General features: G+C 38.3%; 1 protein-coding gene and 1 long non-coding RNA gene across 4 annotated transcripts in view; both read left to right on the top strand.

Moving 5' to 3' along the window:
* LOC141773620 (band 4.1-like protein 1) overlaps positions 1-11,129 on the top strand; it is a 100,153-nt gene extending 89,024 nt beyond the window's left edge. For all 3 annotated transcript variants that reach the window (XM_074645519.1, XM_074645695.1, XM_074645609.1), the window contains 5 exons: positions 4,016-4,075; positions 5,345-5,440; positions 5,763-5,843; positions 5,966-6,082; positions 8,098-11,129. In XM_074645519.1, the coding sequence (XP_074501620.1) occupies positions 4,016-4,075; positions 5,345-5,440; positions 5,763-5,843; positions 5,966-6,082; positions 8,098-8,103 (360 nt within the window). In that variant the 3' untranslated portion in view covers positions 8,104-11,129. The remainder of the gene's footprint in view (positions 1-4,015; positions 4,076-5,344; positions 5,441-5,762; positions 5,844-5,965; positions 6,083-8,097) is intronic.
* Positions 11,130-12,496: 1,367 nt separating this feature from the next.
* Positions 12,497-17,972, top strand: LOC141773458 (uncharacterized). Its single transcript, XR_012595131.1, has 4 exons — positions 12,497-12,592; positions 13,693-13,782; positions 14,859-14,921; positions 17,752-17,972. It is a non-coding gene; the product is annotated as an uncharacterized LOC141773458 (long non-coding RNA).

Genomic DNA, 17,972 nt, shown 5'->3' on the forward strand with positions numbered 1-17,972 from the left:
TTCAGCCAGCAGAGGGAGACATGTCATGTCTGTCGAGTCTCTCAGCAGCAGCAGCACAAAGGCTTGGCAGATGCCTGCTGCCTGCATGTCAATGACAGCCTTTGAATTTGGGTAACATTGCCACCAGACTGTAGTAAAAGGAATTCATTGTTCATTTTGCGGATTGCCTTCAGAAAACGATTCATCAAGTGTAGAACATGCTGTTATTGGTTTGATTGTCAGTCATGGCTATGAATTATGTTGTCAATACAAAAACCTTTCACGACTCATTCAGGCAACAATGAGACTCCTCTTACATAAAGCTTAAGAGATTATATCATATTTTTCAGAGTATCTTTATTGTGTTTTTATCTTATCACTTGAATGAAATTAGGTCAAGGTAGTACATGTGAATGTAATAGGCCAGATAGTACTCTACATTAGAAGCATTTAAACAGGTTCATTCAGTTGCTTCAAAGTGAGACTGGAGCTTTTGAAGGACAAAATCTTCCCTCTCTTATAAAGACGTTTTTATAAGCAATAAAACACTCCTGTTCAATTCAATACACTCAGGATTATTGCTGCTGCAGCGTCACTTGGTCTGGTATGACCAGTAGTTTATGGTTATGTTAGCAAACAAAAAGGCAGGGTTGGTAGTGCTGTTCAAATAATTTTTTTCTGTTATATTAGTTGAAATTCTGGGCGTCACGGTTGTGCAGTGGTTAGCACTACAGCCTCACACACCTTGCAAACTGGCTTGGGGACCTTCTGTGTGGAGTTTGCCTGTTCTCCCCGTGTTAGCGTGGGTTTTCTCCGGGTTCTCTGGTTGTCTGTCTCTCTGTGTCAGCCCTGTAAAAGGCTGGCGACCTTTCCAGGGTGTGCCCTGCCTTCACCCAATGTCAGCTAGGATCGGGTCCAAACCCTCCCCCCCGCGACCTTGAATAGGATAAGCGGGGTATGGTACAGATAATAGATGGATGGATGGGTAGTTGAAATTCTCATTACATCTCGACAGCATCACATAAATAGAATGCTCTGACAAAAAAAGAAAGACAAATCTGGTATCAGTGGCTGTCGCAGGACTGTAATAATCCCGTCCAATCATTTCATTCGGGCTGAATGAAATGATTGGAGCTACCTGCCTGTCTACCTGCGCGCATTCTGCCCATGCAGTCATTGCGCGTCACAGGCTGCTAGCTTGACAGCCGTGAGTACTAACACCAGCCATGTTCGTTGTTTATCTTCATTATAAAATGTTTACGTTCATAATGATAATTTTGGGGGAGTGGCTTTGGAGGGAGGCCTGAAGGAACAGACCGTCAGTGTTGCAGACTTTCTCTCTAGATTTAGGGACTTTCAGAGCTAGTGCTGCTGGCTGCTTTCATTGGAAAAGAGTTGGCAACACTGGTCTGGGTTTTTTCGGTTGAATCATTTTAAAAGTCTAGGGTACTCTTGTCAGTTTTCTCAGCATTACCGACCCAACCTTTAACTGATCATTGTTGTGTTACCGACATTACTGCATCAGTTTACTGACATTATCACTCCATATTTTTAGCATGTTGCAGATAACTATTTCAGTGGATTTTGTCACAAAAGTGTTAAAAGACAAGAAGTAAACACGCTAAACCGCACCGACAGTTACGTTTGTTGTTTCCTGATTGCTGTTCCATAAACAGACATTGTGACTTTTCTCCTAATGACATTAACGAAGGCCCCAGTGAGCCCTGCCAGTGAGTCAGCATTAACAATAGACCTTTGTCACGGCACGACATTTTGGCTCGTCATAGCAGGAAAAGCACCGGTGAAACAAAATGTCATTAAGGATGGCTCCGTTCCATCAAGTGTCTCAGTAAGTCATGACAGCGAGCCAGCATGCATAACACCATCACCCTGGAACTAACTCATCTAAATGGAATGAGCTTGTTATGTATGTTATCAATTACACCTGTGCTTTTCCTGTAATGACATGTCAAAATGTCTGCTGTGAACAAGGTTGATAGGGTCCTGGAATTGCAGCAAGTAACTGCATTGCAGTCTTTATTATGGTTATTAAATACACCTATTACTTTCCTACCATAGCACATCAGAATGTCTGCTATGAAACGCTATGATATTCAGAGCTGAATTATAGCATCAAACAGCTATTTGTTATTTAAAGATATACAGTAGCAGAGTGATGTCTGCCTGAGCAGAGAATGAAGTCTCCCTCTGTGTGTGTTGTAATCAGAGCTTCTCTGTGCTTTGTTGACATAGCCGCGCCAGCTGCGCATGCTTCTAGTGCAGGTTTGTGCCCCACTGGCTAGCTCATGGCCGGCGCTCTGCACTGCTCTCATACGGTGGTTAAAGTTGATAACGGCATCGCAAAAGCGTCCAACATCCGGTTCCCCCCCCCCAAGTTTACACTGTTAGCGCTGTCAACACGTTAACTGCGAGCCGCCGGCTGTACAGTCGCCATGTAGAAGCAATAGAAATGTTCCCAATCTCATATAGAGCACCTTTAAAGTACAATCAAAGCAGACAGTATTGTACTAAATACGGTTATTTTTTGGGTGTGCTGTTGATGCACACTATTCTCCCACAATGCAATGCACACAGCAAATGGAGAAGCTGCTCATACTGCTGGAAAAAATGTAAATCCAATGTAGATGGAGGTAAAAATCTTAAAAATAAGAAAATATATATATATTACATGAGAAAAAAATGTTGATGTCTCTTTGTGAAGATGAATTTTCAGTAGTTTTTCAAAGTCGCAGTTTGATTGACGTCACACATAGTAGCCTATATTATTTCCTGTTAATATAAAATTATGAAATATGTCGATATTTCTGCTCACTGCTAAAACGGTATGCTCTAACAATTAGTATGTAGTGCATACTGTATATAATTAGTATGCAGTGAGGGACATGATGTCTTTGTAGCTGTACTAATGCGACTACTATGTGTGTTGTGAAACGGGTTGCTTGAAGTGTTAAACACATTCTGTAGTTCCCCACAGCGCTGCGGAGCATCTTAGCATCTTAGCATCTTTTGGCTCATTATTGTGGTTTTACGGCCTTTAAACCATAATTTTTATCATAAAAATGTATCACATGACATGATGTGGAAACGTGTAATGTGAAAGGGGTCGCTCGCAGTGATGAACCTACGGAGAATTATCACCTGAATCTGCAGCTCCTCTCGGCTTTACTGTTGTGGTTCATTCTCACCGCTCTCGTAGCTCTGTTTTAGGGCGCAGCAGGCAGCTGTTTACACAGGAAAAAGCTCTAAAAAACCACTGTACACTACCTGCTCAGCAGCAGACAGACACAATGAGAGACTAACTGATAAACATAGTGGAGCGTTTAGCAGCTAAGAAGCTAAAAGGAAAGAGAAAATTGGAATTACATTTGATCATTTGACCAGAAACATGATTCCAAATGAATCCATGCTGAAGTTGCATATGTGCCGTAAATAAGTAACTTTATAAGGTGATAATAATTTATTTCTATTTGTGTGTAGAGCTTGGTCCGCTGCTCTCAAGTGGCCCACAGAAAAAGGAAAAGGCTGCTTTAAATAGTTAGGATGTCATTCTGTGTGGCTGTCTTATTACCAATAACTGATGTGTATTTCTAATAGTGCTGCCCCCTCTGAGTCGATTAGTCGACTAATTGGTCGGTTTGGTCTCAGTCAACTGAGATTTCTTTAGTAGATTAGTCATTTCTAATGCTTTTTTTCATGCTGAGTGACTTATTTCCAAGAAACTTATGGGCACATCTCTGGTAAACACAAGATTTAATGTGGTGCTTTAGTGTGATTCTTTGTGGAGAAACTCAGTTTTACTGTCGATTAAATCAACTAATTGATTAGTTGACAAAATGGTATGAGTGTTAGTCGACTAAGAATTTCTTTAGTCGAGGACATCCCTAATTTCTAATAATATGCTGATAGAAGTAATGCTTCTTTGTATGATCACCTATTTCATTTCTTTGATGTAGCTGGACTTACTTCATATTGGGAAGTTAATAAAGACTCAAGTCTATTTCTCTCTCTCCTCCAGAACTATGGAGCCGTCAGCCCGCTGGAGGCTCCTGCTGCCCTCAAAGAAAATGGCTCCCCTGTAAGTATCTTCACAGAGGAAATACATCAGTCTGACAGCATGTGTGTGTGTGTGTGTGTGTGTGTGTGTGTGTGTGGCGGCAGAGTAAGAATCTTCAGCCATTGTGCTGTCTTTATCTCCTTTTGTAACCTTGTACTTTACTTCCTACTGAATACGTGTCAAAATGAATAATGTTAGAAAATAACATCTTTGTGTGTGTGTGAGGCAAATGTTCACAGCACTTGGTTGCCTCAATACTTTTATCTGATGTCATAGTAATGACTCACTTTTATGAAACAGAGAATGTGGATGTGAAAATTCATATTAGTGGATGAATACATGCTACTGCCAGTGTTTGGAATCACTACGATTCCTCTGAGTGCTCATTATATTTGATATCTTTCTCACTTTCATTTCCTGTCAATAGCTGAAATTCAAATTGTTAACAGAATCTGTAGGTGTGATGTCTTAAAGGTTTCTTGTGGAGTTTTTGACCTCTCGCAGAGCTACAGAGCCGTGTTTCTACAGAGCCGTGTTTCTACAGAGCCGTGTTTCTACAAGAGGGTTTTGTTTGTCAAGGATGCACACGCAGGCGCGGTACACACTCCGATGGTTTCACACTATTCCACTGATCTACAGGTGGTGTTAACGCGCTAAGATATGCAGCGATGTGCCAGCAAAGACGAGGGAGGAGGAGGAATGCAAGCTAGTAAACGTGGATGTAAACAATGCCGGATTTAGAATACTTGGCATTGCAAATGTTTTATGAGAAAGCAAATGCATTCAACACATTTTGTTTGAGCTCAAGCTTACATACAACACGCTTTGGTGCAGCTCCACAGTGCACCTTTAATGACGTGGGCATTTACCAGTCAGGAAAGGCCTAACAGAAGACAAATTATGGGAAATGTAGGTGGAATTGGACCCATAATGGGGAGTAAAAGTCAGGATATCTCGGGCTCTGAAGCTTCAATTTGGACCTTTTCCCCCCCTTTTTTATAGGAAGTGAGGAAGTGTCTGACATGCATCGTGTCAGAAGGCTCCTTCCACTACCCGGCTGTGCTTACACACACATTTCAGATCTGTGATTTACACCCCAGGAGGTTGAGACCCCGTGGTTAACACAGCATGTGAGCGTGTGAGTGTGTGAGTGTGTGAGTGTGTGAGTGTGTGTGTGTGTGTGTGTGTGTGTGTGTGTGTGTGTGTGTGTGTGTGTGTGTGTGTGTGTGTGTGTGTGTGCAGTGTGTCCCTCCATGTGTGTTTGACTCCCCTCTAACTAATATGCTGTAGGTAAAAGCTGGACCCCAGGGGAGAGAGTCTGTTGTGTCCCCGCTGACCATCACCGCTGAGAGCGTCACCTCAGCAACCACAACTCAAGTTACCAAGGTAACATCTCATCTGTTCCCATGGTTACAGTTTAATGACTGGAGCTTGGAGTCCGCCGACCACATCTGTATCTTATGGTACACTCTTAAATATGTCTCATCCCTCGTTGTCGACATGTTGGAGTAGATGACCAACTGATGGATTTAAATAATTCGATTTTTTATAGACGTATAAATGATAAGGAACTTGATGTTTCTGAAGAGAAAGAACTGGAAATACTACAATAAAGCCAATGATACCTCTGATTACCACTTTTGTCTTCCATAAAGTGGAATGAGCTCACGAGTCATTAAATTTCATTCTTACTGTATGCGTCCTGCAGACTGTGAAGGGAGGCTACTCGGAGACCAGAATCGAGAAAAGGATTATCATCACAGGAGATGATGATGTGGACCAACATCAGGTGAGGAGGAGTATTAAATAGAAATACTGCAACACGTGCACTGTACGTTCAATAAGTCACAAGGCACAGGAAGCTAATATGTGAGATTTATGACCCGTCGTTGATGCTTCATGTCCCTCCAGGCCCTCGCCATGGCGATCCAAGAGGCCAAGCAGCAGCACCCCGACATGCTGGTGACAAAAGCAGTGGTTATCAGGGAAACAGAGTCTCCCACTGAGGAGCTGCAGCAGCAAGCAGAGGTGTGTGACTCCTACAGTGTTGACAGTCTGGTTACAAGATGACTACGCTTCGTGTGCTTGGATCGATTACTGAACGGGCCCCCGGGCTAGAGCCTCTGCTTGATGTGACTGTTAACATTTGACACAAAACAACTACAAAGATATGCAAAACACCTACAAGGCGGCACAAAATGACTACAAAGAGATGCAAAATGACAACAAAGAGACACAAAACGACTGCAGAGCTACAAGACACATACAAGGAGGCACAAAACTTCTACAAAGAGACGCAAAATGACCACAAAGAGACACGAAACACGTACAAGGAGGCACATAATGATGACACAGAGATACAAAATTACTCAAAATGACTACAGAGACTCAAAATAACCACGATGAGAGGAAAAAATGTCTACAAAGACCAGTAACGTTTTGTTTCTCTTTCTCTCTGTATGTCTTGTCTATGTAGGAGTAGTGGAAGGCCTTTTACATTACAGACCCCGGGGCTAGAGCCTCTGCTTGATGTGGCTGTTAACATTTCACGTTACAATGTTAATCAAGCGACTACCAAGAGACGCAAAACAACTACAGTACAAAAAGAAGCGAAATGACCACAAAGAGACAAAAACAACTACAAAGAGATACAAAACACATACAAGGAGGCACAGAACGTCTACAAAGCAGGATTATTATAGTAAACTGAAACTGAAACTGAAACTAAAACGAAAATAAGCAGTGAATAATATTAATATTTTAGAAAAATAAATAAAAACTATATCCTTTAAGATATACTAAAACTAAATTGAAACAATATCGTAAATTAATTTAATTTTTTTGCTTTTAATTGTTGTTTAGTTGTTTTTAGCTATAATATATAATTTCTGAAATAAAGAGACAGCATGAATTTCTGTCAACGCTCGTGACATTGAACCACAGAAACTGAACAGACTTAACCTTCCAGGAGACGGCGCTATGCCACAATTGCTTCACTAATGTAGCACGAATATTAAACAAACAAACATTAAACATTATGGCCGTTCCTACACAGTTCCTCCATGTATTTTGGATGTATATGCAAGTACATACTTCTGAGACATTATAGCTGGCACTAAAGGCCCAGACACACCAACCCGACAGCAAAGAACTAGTGCTGACGAAGGCCGCCTATTGAGTCGCCTCACGTTGCCTTTGTCTTGGCCAAAAACGTGCACTCGAACACACAGCAAGAACTACTACCGACAGCCAGTTAGCGAGTACATTCACGCTCCTGCGTGAGAGGAAATAACTCTCCCAACCTGCAGGTCGCGGTAGTCCATATTCGTCATTCAAAAAGGGAAACCAGAAGACCGAGGACTGCAGATATACAAGCTGTTGTTATGATACGTACATGAAACAATTTGTTTCTCTTCTCCTGCACTGATTTGTTTAAGCTGAACAGCCAATCAGAGTGATTTCTCTCACCAACGGGCGCCGCCGCCTATTCAACATGCTGAATCGTCCGTAAAAACTCAGACACGGGCAGACTAGAGCTGAGGTGCGAGACACACCGCGAAAACTAGGGCGACAGACGCTCACCAACGGCCCCAAACTGTCCGACGGCCGACCGTTGGCTTGGTGTCTCAGGGCCTTAACGAAAACAAACTAAAACTACTATAAAATTGAAACTAAACCATTCTGACAAACTGAAACTAAACTAAAACTAGTTTTGCTCTATGAAAACTAAAATGAAATCAAAAAGTCAAAACTAACATAAAATAAAAACAAATTGAAAATTCTAAACTATTATAACCTTGATACGATGAGAGAGGCAAAAAGACTACAAAGAGACACATAATGACCACAATGAGATATATAATGACTCAAAAAACAACCACAGAGAAGAAAAATGACTACAAAGACCACAAACGTTGTTTTGTGTCTCTTTCTTGTCTCTGTAGAGTAGTTGAGGGCCTTTTACATTTTTGTGCCCACATCGTCTAATTTCCATCCATGTTCATGTGTGATGGTTGTTCTATATTGTTGTCGTCTCATTGCAGTCCTGATCGGCCATGGTGGCTCCTGAGACGGGGGGGACAGGAGAGGATCCTCCAGCTGTGTGTCTCCTGGCCCGCCCCGCAGTACGTACGCCACCACCCAGATACGAGGACTCTCTCTACCCCGCCTGCGTAAACACCGACACGAGAACAGACTGCGTTCCATGAAGCAGTAGACCTCCACTCCCGTCCCTCCAGACAAACCTACTGTGACTCGGCCTCTGACCTGACCCGGCCTCCCGCCTGTCCCGTCCCCATCCCGGCCCAAACCCAGCCCTCACCAGCCCTCCACCTCCTCATGGAACAGGAAACGTCTTGTAATGGATGATTTACCACTTGGTTTAAACAAGTGGAGTGAGGCAAGATTGAAAGTAAAGCCCGGTCACAGCTATTTGAATTCACCACCGTAAGAGTCATTTGTCTGAAACTTTACTTGCATATTATTTAATCTAATACATTCTGACTCCTTTGAACCTTGAGGGTCATTTGAATTGATGAGTTTTCAACCCCAAACTCCCCTCAGCCTCAATACCCTTCCCTCACAAATCACTTCTTTCAATTGTAACATCCGTCACATATTAAATGAATGAGATATAAGAGCAGAGGAGGGTTGAGTGAGAGGATGGGGACAATGCTGGTGGTGGGGTGTGGCGGGGAGGTTGGTGCCAAGTGGCGAGAGGCGGCCTTTTGCTCGATGTTGCCACCTCCTGGCTGTGACACCTTCAGTATAATCAACAGCTGTCTTATTAGCTTTTTACATTTTTATCTATAGAGGATCTAATTTATGTCCAGTGTTTGCTTGTTTATGAAATATGTATAATATCAGATGATTATAATCTGCATGATTCAATAAAAAAATAGAGGGAATGAAAAAAATAAATAAATACACAACATTTGAAATCCATAAGAAGCTCTGAGATGATGGGACTGAGCACCTACAGAGAAATCACTGGGCCAATGAGTAGTGGACACATAGTGATGTTGATGGAGTCCACTGAAGAAGGACAGATGTTTAACACTTCAGTGGACAGCTGGGACTCTGCTTTGGTACCAGTCTCCAACGTACAAACAACACTGTCCTCGTCCCGTTCACCGTTACCGTTTTCATTTTTGACGTCAACTCGCAAGAAACGCTGGTCACACGTTTTGGGCACAGTTATAGGATTTTTAGAGATATTTTAATATAAATAATGTTTTATCTAATATGTTTCAGAAATGTGCTGATATGTTTTCATCTGATTTTACTGACTTCCATCATGAAACACAGTTTGTGTGTTATTCTTGTGTTTTTGGACGTTTCAGTCTGGAACCTGTCTCTTTTTTTTTTTTGCTCAACGCTGCGTCTCACTGGAGATCTCACAAAGTTAATCAGAGAGATCTCACCCGAAACTAGAAGGTAGTTAAGTCGTGATGCAATGAAGAGAAATGCAGTGAACTGGGGGACAGCCTGGCCTTTGGTCGCTTTTATTGTGCCTGTAATATCTGGCTGTCTGTGTATGCTGTTCATTCAACATTTAAAAGCATTTGTGGTATAAAAATATAGATAATAGCGGCTTTAAACAGCAACTTTTATATTTTCCAGTTTTTAATAATACCTGCATGTTCAAAAACACTGCCTGAAACGTTTCAGACCACAAGATTAACATGGGTACTTTTTTGTTTTCTGTTGGATTAACTCTTTTAAGTTATGATGTATGAGTTTGTATTTATAGGAGTGGTGAATGCGAGGCCTGTGCTTTTCCTCCCCGTATCCCCCTGACAGACAAAGCCGAGACTCATAGTGCGACATACATAAAGCGCCGCCGTCTATCCACAGAACCTGTTGGCTGTCTCACATAACATATATCCTGGATGACCTTTAATAATATACTATGCATCACTTATCATACATGAGAATCCCTCTGATGGAGCCTGACCCATGTTAGCCGTGTTGCCGTCATTGTTAACTTTGTGCTACTGTTAACCGGAGCAGTGAAGCGCACTGCTTGTGAGATTTGCAATAAGCAGCCATTATTATTCTTATCCTCTGTCCTCTAAAGGGAGAAAACTGTGAACTCTCATGTGTACCGAAGCGTAACCAAAACCTATAACACAGAGTTAGTGATATTCAAAAGGAGCTTGTGACCATGGCTTGTCGTCTAATCCTCCCATCCCCTGACTTGAAACTGTCGACCTGCTGTTGATGTGTCTGAGGAAATGAGATTCCCCAAACTGATTATTTGTATATTCTATTTTGCTCTGTTTTTTGTTTTTTTTCCTCTGGTCATCTGACACTGGACTGTTGTGAAGGCACTTGCTTGCAATGATAGCAGCACATACTGTAAACTGTTGGTAAAAATGACCTGTCTTTGCTGTGGATTCACTACTGATGAAAGAGAAATGGCGTCAGGAGAGTCGTTGTGGGCGAGGTGGCGAGTTGAAGGATGGAGGGCCTGTATTTATATATATAAATATTCATACTTCTGTGTATTATCCTGTAAACTATGTAGAAATAGACAGGAGCAGGGATGTGTTTTTAGGTTCAAGGGGATGAGGCAGTAAGTATAATCCGAAGGACAGCAGTGCACTAGAAGTGTTGCATGAATGGGTGCCTTATGTTTGGAGTTATGGGAGCTGGAGCCACAGTTATCAGTGCTCCGCTGAAAGTGCTGTTAATCACCAGATGTAGAAACGACCTCTCCTCAGTCCAAGGTGAGGGGAAGCTGTCTTGAAAGTGAATTACTGTCTTGTAAAGAATGTGACATTGAGCGTAGTGATGAAGAAGTCTCTCTGAATCTGGTCTATTAAGTCCTCAGCGAGATGAAAGCATTTATTGGCCCCGTTAACGTAGAAAACCAGCATAGTTCAGATTATGGATATGAGCTTCTTTTTTTTTTTCTGTGAAGAGCATCAAACTGCTCCGCTGTTTAGCCTCCACCTTCAATTCTCCACTGCCTTTTGCTCTACATCCCCCTAGTGCTTGGTGGTGTGTATTTGCTGTATTTGCATTCAGTCTAAATGGAAAACATACATGCATAAATAAATGTCTCAGTATGATTCAAACACCGTCTCTGATTCCAAAAAAGAGGGGAGAGGGATTTCACTTTGACTAGCTACTCTAATGAAGAAGTGAAATGTGGGGAAATGTATTCTTTTTTTCTACTTAATTATATGGCTTTCATACATCAATAATTCATCATATGTAATAAATTGTTGTTTTTGTAATATAAGAGGAATGGATGGTATTATTATTGTAGTGAAACAAAAGGAAAACTACCTTGTTATGCACTGCCATCCTGTGGCCTAATCAGGACATAAAACTGGGGTGCAGATTTTAAAAAACTATTTGTGTGCTGTTAGTGCCATCTAGTGTATTTGTATTATTCTGCTTCACTTCAATGCACATATAAATGGACTTGACTCACACATTTATAAAAAATACCATGCATTTCCAGCATTTATACGTTATTAATTGAATTTTCTGACTAAAAAGTATACAGAAGATTTACTAATTTGACCATTTCTTTCCTCTTAGAGTAGCATTTCACAGTTTTTTTCAATTTACTACTCATGAGTATACCAAGCCTATGAAAACAGTTATATAATGTCATTGCCATATCATTCACACATCTGAATACATTCAAATGTGTGAATATGTAAAAATATTCTGAACAAATTAATTCAAATGTGTGAATGTGTGAAAAATATCTGAAAAATGTATTACATTTTTGAATCCGAAAGGTGATCTGCAGCTGTGCATGACATTTTGTGAACAAATGAACATTTTGCACAAATAATATCCAATGTTTGAGTGCATAAAGAAGATTTGCACAAAGATTTACAATTACAAAAAAAAAGGTTTTAGTTTACAAAAAGGTTTGCAGTTATAAAAAAGGTTTGCAGTTACACATATATCTTTTTGTGGATGAAAAAAAAAGTTCACACAAAACTCTGTAACAACTGTATCTACGAGTACAAGTTGTTTTTGACCTTATTTTGACACTTCTAATGTGTAGCCAATGGGGACGCTCAGATTAACATCTAATTTACATCTAATTTGCATATCCAATCACGGAGCCAGAGGGGAGCATTCCAGCCTCTTCCCCCAAACATAATCACTGTGAGCGGCTTCACCTGTAACGTCTGGTCGGTGTCGGTCATGATCAGGTTCCAGCGTTGGTGGCTGTTTGTTTGCGAGCTTTACCACGGATACATATCAATAACTGACGATGTACTTTCACCAGCACCCACCAACAAACGGGAGAAAGATTCAAGTTGTTCAAAGCCTAGCTAGCTTGATGTCTGTAACTTTAACTAAACTTGTTGTATTTCTTCATAGAGATTGGTTAGATTGAAAGATGGACGGACGGACAGTATGTGCATTTTTAATGAACCGACTTTGTATTTATTTTTTCTCAGTATCCATAAGGAGGTCAGACAGAGGCCCCACAGTCTGAGTGAAGACCCAGCTCACCACCAGCTCTACTCTGCCTCTGACTGGCTTCCCATTTGACTCCAGGTAATATCTGATGTTATGTTGGCACAGTTCAGGTCATCACATTGGTTAAGAAACTTTGTAAAGCAAAATGTGTAAAGTACTGAGGAGTAAAATGCATTTTTCATGTTAATATTTAACAAAGTATGCAGAAATAAACCGTTTTTATCGCTTTTATACTTTTTGAGGTACATCAAAAGTCAAATTTTAACTCTCATCTGACAATGTTTGAACTAGACACTCCAACCTCCATTATAATACATACTGTTACCACCTTTAAAGATTTTATACAGATTTTTGAAATCTTATTCTCATTTCCATACTCTCCATTTATTCTCTATATATTTCCTACAATTTATAAGATAAGAATTATAATAAATAAAGAAAAATAAAAACAGAATAAGATAAAAAAACACCATTCCGACTTGCATACCTTTATTTATATCTCAGGCAAGACTGACTTCATACTAAGACACTTCATGTTGGTTTTAAAATCCTCTGAGGTGTGAACCATTCTTTCTACTTTTGGTCCGCCTGGCCGTCTTTTGTAATAATGCGTGTATTGGTGCCTTCAAATGGGGTCGTGTTTACCAGTAGAGTCCATATGAACGCCCCCCTCATGTCGTATTCATGACCTGATAGGTGGAAAGTTTCTGAAAGATCAGAGTTCAGTAGTTGTGACGCGTTTGTTGACGTTGTCAGAAATGGCGGAGGCTATGAAAGTTCTTTCTTCGGTACATAATAAGTGAATATATTGTAATTTTAGTCGTATATTATAATTCTTCGTTATTGTTTAATATGTCTGAGGAAAATGTTGATATTTCCAACGGCCTCATCTTTTCATTTTTTTTGCCTTTGCATTTCCTGCGTTATGTTACCCGCTTGCTATCTTGTTACCCTCTGTGGCTTCTAGACACCAACAGTAACAATAATATTGCCGTTACTTAGCAGTGTTGTTCTCACAACTTAACACCTTAAACGCCAAGCATATTGTGTACACGACTTCCCATGTTGTCAACACAAGCTCACTAGTTTCTTTTGAAGGCACCATATGTATAACCTCAACACTGTAATGCATAATCATGTTATTTACTTTTATGCTTTTATTTGTCACACACTTGTAGATATGCAGCCTCAATGGACGACATCTGGGAAGAAGAGGAACGTTAGACAGACCAACTGAGACAACACCTTCTCTGTGCTGAAGGTCTGAAGTAGGATATTTGTTTTCTCATTGCCAGCTGCGTTGAGTTTAATGTTATTGAATATTGAAAGCGCACAAAATATTTTAAAGTCAGTGGCCTCTTTAGCTTCGTTATGAACTTCTATGCTAGTGGAAGGCACTGCATATTGGTAACTAGATAGTTAGATAGTAAAATAACGTTAGCTACAGCTAATTCCATAAATACAGTACTAGACTTTTGTTGAGCCGGTTCCAGTAGTTTGCTCCGTTCCAATGGACAGCACTTATATAAACTATAACTACTGGAAAAGGGAAGAACTCAGAAAGGTATGACACAGTTTCTGTTTTATAAATGTTTATTGTTGACATAAAATTGATTCAGAAAGTGACAGCATGTTTTATATTGCAAATGTTGTTGAAATTCTACACTCAAACAGGCAGTTGCTGTTTACCTTGATGACTCTGCCACCTTGTGGTTTCCCTGCGTGCCCTCGCAATATGCATGAGCAAGTTGCAGTATTTTTTCCATCAGGTTATATAGCCTCCAGAATAATATCAATATTTAAAAAATGCCCGTTGTTCTCCTTTAACTGCATATTACTCCAGTGCTGAAATCAATCCATATCATAACCATTTTAAGTTTTAAGTCAAGTACTGAAGTAAAAATACTGATTCTCCAGTTCAGGGAAAGGGTTGTTGTGACATACAGTGATTACATTAATCTGTCACATTAATCCTTTTGAATTTGAGGTCCAGTATTTTTCTGATCAGGAATCTGACAAATAGGGTCTATTAACATTTGTTTATTTTTAAGGGAAGATGATTGAATAAAATATGGAAATATTAATTCATTTTTGATAATTATTTGGGCTAAATGAATTATGTTTTCAAGAATTTATAGAATAACCTTTAGAATAATCGTTAGATTCGTCTTTAGATTAATTGATTTATCGGAAAAAATAATTGTTAGGTTAATCAGTGAAAAAATAATCCTAATTTACACTCCCCGAGGATATCATTATCTCTGATGTCCAGAACTTCAGAATACCTGAAGCTGACATTACAGCCCATTTAAGGAGCTAATTTGTCATCTTTGTTGGTTCTCAGAGAAAAGACACAAGGTGTTGGTGGGGGAGGAGCAGCAGACTGGATGGAGACAAGGACATCAAGGTGAAGAGAGGTGGACCTAGAAAACACTACCGTCTGTACACAGTAGGAAACTGCAACACGACTGAAATGACATGATTTTTTTATTCAAATGATTGTGTGTCTGTAAAGTTTTTTTTTTTTTTTTACATCTCTGTCATAGTATAGTATGCCAAAAAAGATCATAGTATAGTATGCCAAAAAAGTCATAAAAAAGATCATAGTATAGTATGCCATAAAAAATGTATCATATAGTATCCCATAAAAACGTGATAGTGTAGTATGCCATAAAACAAGTATGAAATATTATATTCATTATATATATATATTAAAATATGTCATAGTCATAATATAGTAAATTTGTTCTCAACCAGGGGTCCGGGGGGAGTCATAAGAGTGATTATTCTGATCATAGGTGTCACTTCCTCCACTGTTAGCTCCTCAACTGTAGTTGACAACTATACATTTCTTGTCATAATCATATCTAACAACCAAAAGGTCATACAGAATGTCTTAAAAAAAATTATATAGTATGTCAGATGACGTCATAAGAAATTCTTAGAATATTATGTCGAAAAAAAGTAATAGACATAGTATAGTATGTCCAGAAAAGTCATAGAAAAGTAATAGTATGTCAAAAAAATCATTGTATAGGATTTGAAAGGAAGTTTTTAAAAAGCATACTATACTATGGCAAAAGACTTAGTATTTTCATATTCATTTTTATAGTATAATAATTATAAAAGTATTTAAAGGTTGTAAAAAAAATCATAGTATGTTTAGAAACTCATAAAAGGAAAGTACAGTATGTAAAAAAGTCAGAAAAACTCAAAGTATAGTAAATAGAGAGCCATAGTAATTATTTATACAAGATAATAGTATAGTGTCGAAAAAATTCATAACAAAGCCATAGTTTTGATTTGATTAGATTTTTATTATTGTATCATGCAAAAAATAATATGCACAGCCAAAACATGCTTACAAGACACCATTATTTAGAAAATAAAGAAAAAGACAGAATCCAGAGTAGTAATATGAATTACAAATAATAATAAACCATCTTGACATTTTTTTCCAACCTCGAGAAACAAAGGTTTTCAAATTATAAGCATTACAATTAAATAGCCATTCCATTCTTTCATCGTCAGTGCACCAAAACAATTCTGGACTTCAAACATTTAATTTAAGTATAGTATGTCAAAAAGTCATGAAAAAGTCATATTATAGTATGTAACTAAAGTCATAGTATGTCTAAAAAAGTTATAGTATAGTGTTTTGAAAAAGTTATAGTATGTAAACAAAATCACAAAAAGTAATTGTATAGTATGTCAATAAATTTCATAATAAAGTCATAAAAAGACCGTATAGTATGTAAAAAGTAGGGATGCACTGGTCCGACTTCTTCAGTCCCGATAGCGATACCGAGAACCAATACCAGTGTATAATTAATGAGCTCTATGCCTCACTGTGTGGAAGTGACAAGGATCATTCTTTTATGTGTAAGGAAACATTAGGCTTGACTTAACCATTGCTTTCCTAACTTTGTAAAACAAAATGTAACAAATACATACATAGATATACATTTATTGAATGTTAATTTATTATTAAAACAATAAAACTTATACCAGCAACTTGATAAAAAATCTTAAAAATCAAGAGGAACTAAAATACAAAAATAAAACACTTAAACAGGAATTCAAATTCCATTATATAATGTATATATTATATAAACGTAGACTTGAATCAAATAGATCAGCCCCATTGTCACCGATACCCAATCCAGCTATTTGAATCAGTATCGGTGCATCTTTAGTAAAAAGGTTATAAAATTCAAGTATGTTGAGGAAACTTAGAATAGTACAGTATGAATACAAAGTCATAAAAATTCATTGATTACATTTTTATTATTGTCATGCATAAATATGTCTAACCTAAACAGGATTACAACACCATTATTTAGAAAATAAAGAAAGAGACAGAATCCAGACTAGTAACATAAATTACACAGAATATAAAACAGATGAACCATCCTGACGTCTTTTACAAGCTTGAGAAACAAAGGTAGCCAACTTACAAGCATAATATACCGACTTTATTTTTCAACATACTATATTATATATTTTTTCTGACAAAGTATCCCATGGCTTTTTTATTTTTTCAGCATGCTACACTATAACTTTTTATTTACTTTTTCAACATTCTATACTATGACTTTTCTATTTTTCAACATACTATAATATGAATTTATTATTTTTTCAACATACTGAGTTTTTTTTTACAAAATATTTCGACATTATATACTAGGACTTTTTCCTGAAATTTTTCGATATACTATACTAGGATTTCCCCCCCTACAATTTTTCAACATAATATACTATGCCTTTTTTAATCACGAAATCCTTCGACATACAACTGACTTTTTAAATTCTTTGGACATATATATAATATGAATTTCTTATTTTTTCAACGTAATATACTATGACTTATTTTTTGTCCTTACTATAACTTTTTTGGACATACTATACTATGACTTTTTTCAAAATATTTTACTATGACTTTTTTTCCGATATACTACAATATGAATCTTATTTTTTCGACATAATAATAATACATTTTATTCAGTGGCGCCTTTCTGGACACCCAAGGACATGCTACACTATGACTTTTTATTTACTTTTTCAACATTCTATAATTTAGATTTCTTATTTAATCGACATACTATACTATGACTATTTTATTTTTAACATAATATACTATGACTTTATTTTTTTGACATGCTATACTGCAGCCTTTTCATGACATTTTTTCTTTTCTTCCAACCTGTTTTTCTTTCTCCCCCCTCTTCTCTCTCCAGGTGCTAACAAGGATTGGTTTCCTCAGACTTAAAGCTGGCCAATCATCAGTCAGGGACCTCGATAAACAGAGCACGCCAGAAGAGTTCACGCTTTTTTTTATTCTCTGTCTGCCTGAACTGTTATGCACTGTTTTGAAAACTTGTTAAGAATAATATAAAAATGGTTATGTGGCGGGAGGTTGAGGAAGGTAGGTGAGTTGGGGTACCCTTTACATTTTTCA

The sequence above is a fragment of the Sebastes fasciatus genome, chromosome 1 (assembly GCF_043250625.1).
Source record: "Sebastes fasciatus isolate fSebFas1 chromosome 1, fSebFas1.pri, whole genome shotgun sequence".
Lineage (NCBI taxonomy): Eukaryota > Metazoa > Chordata > Actinopteri > Perciformes > Sebastidae > Sebastes > Sebastes fasciatus.